The 4381-nt window shown below is 36.8% G+C and overlaps 1 protein-coding gene across 1 annotated transcript in view; it reads right to left on the bottom strand.

The window, feature by feature from the left end:
• Positions 1-3919: 3919 nt before the first annotated feature.
• Positions 3920-4381, bottom strand: part of LOC107747643 (protein NLRC3-like) — a 3528-nt gene continuing 3066 nt past the window's right edge. The window contains exon 3 of the mRNA XM_016562236.1: positions 3920-3934. Coding sequence (XP_016417722.1) covers positions 3920-3934 — 15 coding nt within the window. The remainder of the gene's footprint in view (positions 3935-4381) is intronic.

Raw genomic sequence — 4381 nt, 5'->3', positions numbered from 1 at the left:
TTTTAAAGGGTTAGTTCACCCAAAAATGAAAATTAGCCCATAATTTACTCACCCTCAAGTCATCCTAGGTGTATATGACTTTCTTCTTTCAGACGAATCCAATCGGAGTTATATTAAAACTTATCTTTGCTCTTCCAAGCATTAGAATGGTAGTAGGTGGGTGTTTCTGTTCAACAGTCGAAAACTAGTCAAATAAAGTGTCCGGATTCATAATAAAACGTGCCTCACCCGGTTCCGGGGGGTGAATAAAGAATAATTTTAGATATCCATATTTAAAATGTTAAAAATACTTTTTTCTCACTTCTGCTGACTGTCATACATGCAAGCCGTTCCGGGCGGATGACGTACGACATACGCGTCGCGTGCTTCTCAGAGATGTGACGAACGCAGAGGAGAGACAGCAAAACAAAACACCAGTCATGAATTAGAAGTACTAAACGAGGATTTGTAAAGAAGAATGCCGGAGGATTTCGATATAAGCCAAGAGGAGACTGGTTTTCCTTTGCTAAAGTAAGGAAACTTTGCTTCCTTTGCTCCTGTAAACAAACTTGCGAGACTAGCATATCTCAGAAGCGCAAGTGACACATACGTCCTACGTCATCCGCCAGAACGGCTTGCACGTATGACTGATTGGATTTGTCTGAAAGAAGAAAGTCATATACACCTAGGATGCTTTGAGGGTGAGTAAAACATGGGCTAATTTTTATTTTTGGGTGAACTAACCCTTTAAGCAGAGCATGGCAGGAGAGAAGCCTCACCAGCAAACAAGTGTTTGTCTTTATTTATTCTTCTTTTCTTGTGTTCCTTCTTAAGTTGATTTAAGATTGGTTTTGTTTGTTTGTAGTTTTAGTTTGGGGTGTTTGTTTTCGTATTTATTTGAGATCCTTTTGCTCGGTGTCTTTTCTTGTATGGTACATCTTCCCGATCATTTGTCCTTTAATAAAATGAATAAGCACCTGGAGCTCACATCTCTGAAAGCATCTAAATAAACTGTCAAATAGGCGCTATCTTTATATATTGTATAAATAAAATTTCTTAAAACTACATTCCTTGACACAATAACAGTAATAATATTGTAAAATTTTAGTGGGTTCGCTCTTCAACCATTGAGGCTCACTAAGACAAATGCTGTCAGCATAAATAAGGCAAACAAGTGGAGTGATACAAACAGTGAAGTGGCTAAAGTTTTGGGGCAAGTTGCATAAACATAGCTACTAGGGGTGTGCCCGAAGCCGAATACCTTAATCGGAAAGGCACGAATAATGGCTTCAAAACAAATAAGGGATAACAAATAATTCTGCTGAATAATATTCGGTTGAGGTTGACACAGTCACTCCTCGTGTTTGCAGGATAACAGGTGAGCCAGGGGATCAGTGAGATATTATACATAAACATCTAAAGTCACTACGCAATAATCAGTATGTGAAATGAATGAATGTAATATTTATGATTACAATTAGCACAAATCAAACAACCGCACTGCCTCTTCATGCATTTCTCAGAAATCAGAGAGCTTGGCAAGTGTAACATCAACTAAATTATGATGTCATACACATGTTCTACTATTTGATATGTATATTTAATTGTTCTGAAATTATTAATTTTATATTTTAGAACACTGGTAGAGCAAATGGTCTAGAAACACAAATATTTTCCAAACTCTCTTTTCTTTTTTCCATAATTTTCCAGACTGGCAAATTACTTAAGTGAAATTCCATACTTTTCCAAACTGTGAAGGAACTGGTGAGCCAAGCAAAAGCACTATATTATACAACCTCTACAATTTTATTATTTTAGTTGCTGACCAAAACATATTCAAGTGACAGTTATATAATGAATGTGGGCTTAAAGTGCACACTCTGAGTTTTAATTTGAGGGTATTCTCATCAAAAATGGAGGAAAGGTTAAGGAATTACAGCTCCTTAATATGTACCTCCCCCTTTTTCAAGGGACCATAAGTAATTGGACAATTGACTCAAAAGCTGTTTCATGGACAGGCATGGACTATTCCTTCATTATTTATACATCAATTAAGCAGGTAAACGGTCTGGAGTTGATTCTAAGTGTTACATTTGCATTTGGAAGCTGTTGCTGTGAACCCACATCATGCGGTCAAAGGATTTCTCCATACAAGTCAATCAGACGATTGTTACGCTTCAAAAACAAAACAGATCCATCAGAGATAGCAGGAACATTAGAAGTGGCCAAATCAACAGTTTGGTACATTCTGAGAAAAAAAGAACGCACTGGTAAACTCAGCAATGGTAAAGAAAAACCCTTTCACAACATCCAGCCAAGAGAAGAAGAGAGGCAGACGTGTCTCTGTTAAAGTCTACAATCAGGAGAAGACTTCACCAGAGCAAATACACAGGGTTCACCACAAGCTGCAAACAAGGCCAGATTAGACTTTGCCAAAAAACATCAGCATGGCTTCCAGTGGCCATGCTCATCAGTGATGATGAGACAGAAGCAGCTGGATGAACTCTGAAGTGTATAGAGATATACTCTATACACTCTGGATGAGTGTATAGAGATATACTCTCTGCCCAGATTCAGTCAAATAGAGCAAAGTTGATTGGGCAGCGCTTCATAGTACAAATGGACAATGACCCAAAACATAAAGCAAAAGCAACCTAGGAGTTTTTGAAGGTAAAAAAGTGGATTATTCTGCAATGGCCGAGTTGATCTCCTGATCTCAACCCGATTGAGCAGCATTTCACTTGCTGAAGACAAAACTAAAGACAGAAAGAGCCACAAACATACAACAACTGAAGTCAGCTGCAGTAAAGGCCTGGCAAAGCATCACAAAAGAGGAAACCCAGTCTCTGCTGATGTCCATGAGCTCCAGACTTAAGGCAGTTATCGCTTGCAAAGGATTCTCAAGAAAATATCAAAAATGAACATTTTATTTATGATTATATTTATTTGTCCAATTACATTTGAGCCCCTGAAAATGGGGGGACTGTGTAAAAAAATGGCTGTTATTCCTAAGCATTTAATGTTATATTTTTGTTCAACCCCTTGAATTAAAGCTTAAAGTCTGCGCTTCAATTTCATCTTGATTGTTTCATTTTAATTATATTCTGGTGTCATACAGAGCCGAAGTTATGAAAATTGTGTCAGTGTCCAAATATATATGGACCTGACTATATATACATTCACAGTAAAATTACAATACTAATATTTATGCTTTATTTATAATATCTTTGCTTTCAATTACTAAACCATAGATTTGTACAAATTAATTTTATAAAGTATAAAAATATAAAATTATTTATAATATTTTGTAAAATCATGGGAAACCGTAAAGCTTCTGGTTGCTTCAACAGATTTATAATAATTCTCATTAAAGATTTGGGAAGATGTTTGGTTTTTTTCATTTTCAAATCCATGTCTATCCATGTAGACCCAAACTCCCAGCACTTGCATGAAATGGAGTTTGTGTGAAGCAACATTTCACTCTGAGACATGATTTTTTTGATCTTGTGTGGTAATGAATACAGTGTCATGCTTCACTCTCAAACAAAAAAAGTGGAAGCATGTTGTTAATTAATTTATGGAAAACAGTTTACCTCAGTATTTCCAGGTTACAGTTTCTCTTCAGTCCATCAGAAAGCAGCTTCACACCTGAATCTTCCAGATGGAAAAACTGAACAAGAAAAACAACAGCATTTGCACACAGAATAAATCTTAGCAATGTGATTTTTAATGATTAATTTAATGGGGGGAAAAAAATCAATGAAAGTGTTTGAAACCAAACCTCAGGATCTCCAGCTGACAGTTTGGACTCTTCAGTCCATCAGAAAGCAGCTTCACTCCTGAATCCTGCAGGTGATTGCTACCCAGGTCCAGCTCTCTCAGACGGGAGGTTGAGGATTGTAGAACTGATGACAAACTTTCACAGGACTGAGCAGTGAGATTACAGCCACATAGCCTGTGAAGAGAACAAAACAAACAGCCATATTAATGTTTATCAGGTTTATAATCTGGACTGCATGTTTGTCCTAAATACAACGAAATCAGATATTAAAAAATGGTATTAGTAACAGAAATAAACACAAATATATCGGCATTTCAAAAAAATCTCCAAGATCCAAAAAAATCCCTCAGGATCAATTCCTGAGTGTTAATTTCATAACTTATCTGTGCATTTGTGCTCAACCCTGCAGCTAATCAAACTGACTAATGAACAGTTTGATTCAGTTCAGTTCAGTTTGACTCAGTGATCTGGTCACATCGGTTCATTTTATCAACACACGCTTTACATGTTACCCTTGGGAGATATCATCAGGAAACACGGTTAGCTTTCACTGTTATGCTGATGATACTCAGCTCTATATTTCTTCATGGCCCGGCGAAACATACCAATTTGAAAAACTAG

Source organism: Sinocyclocheilus rhinocerous, unplaced genomic scaffold (genome assembly GCF_001515625.1).
Source record: "Sinocyclocheilus rhinocerous isolate Xijiao unplaced genomic scaffold, SAMN03320098_v1.1 scaffold5094, whole genome shotgun sequence".
In the NCBI taxonomy this organism is placed as follows: domain Eukaryota; kingdom Metazoa; phylum Chordata; class Actinopteri; order Cypriniformes; family Cyprinidae; genus Sinocyclocheilus; species Sinocyclocheilus rhinocerous.
The sequence above is the reverse complement of the archived record's forward strand: the minus strand, read 5'-3'. Positions and strand labels throughout refer to the sequence as shown.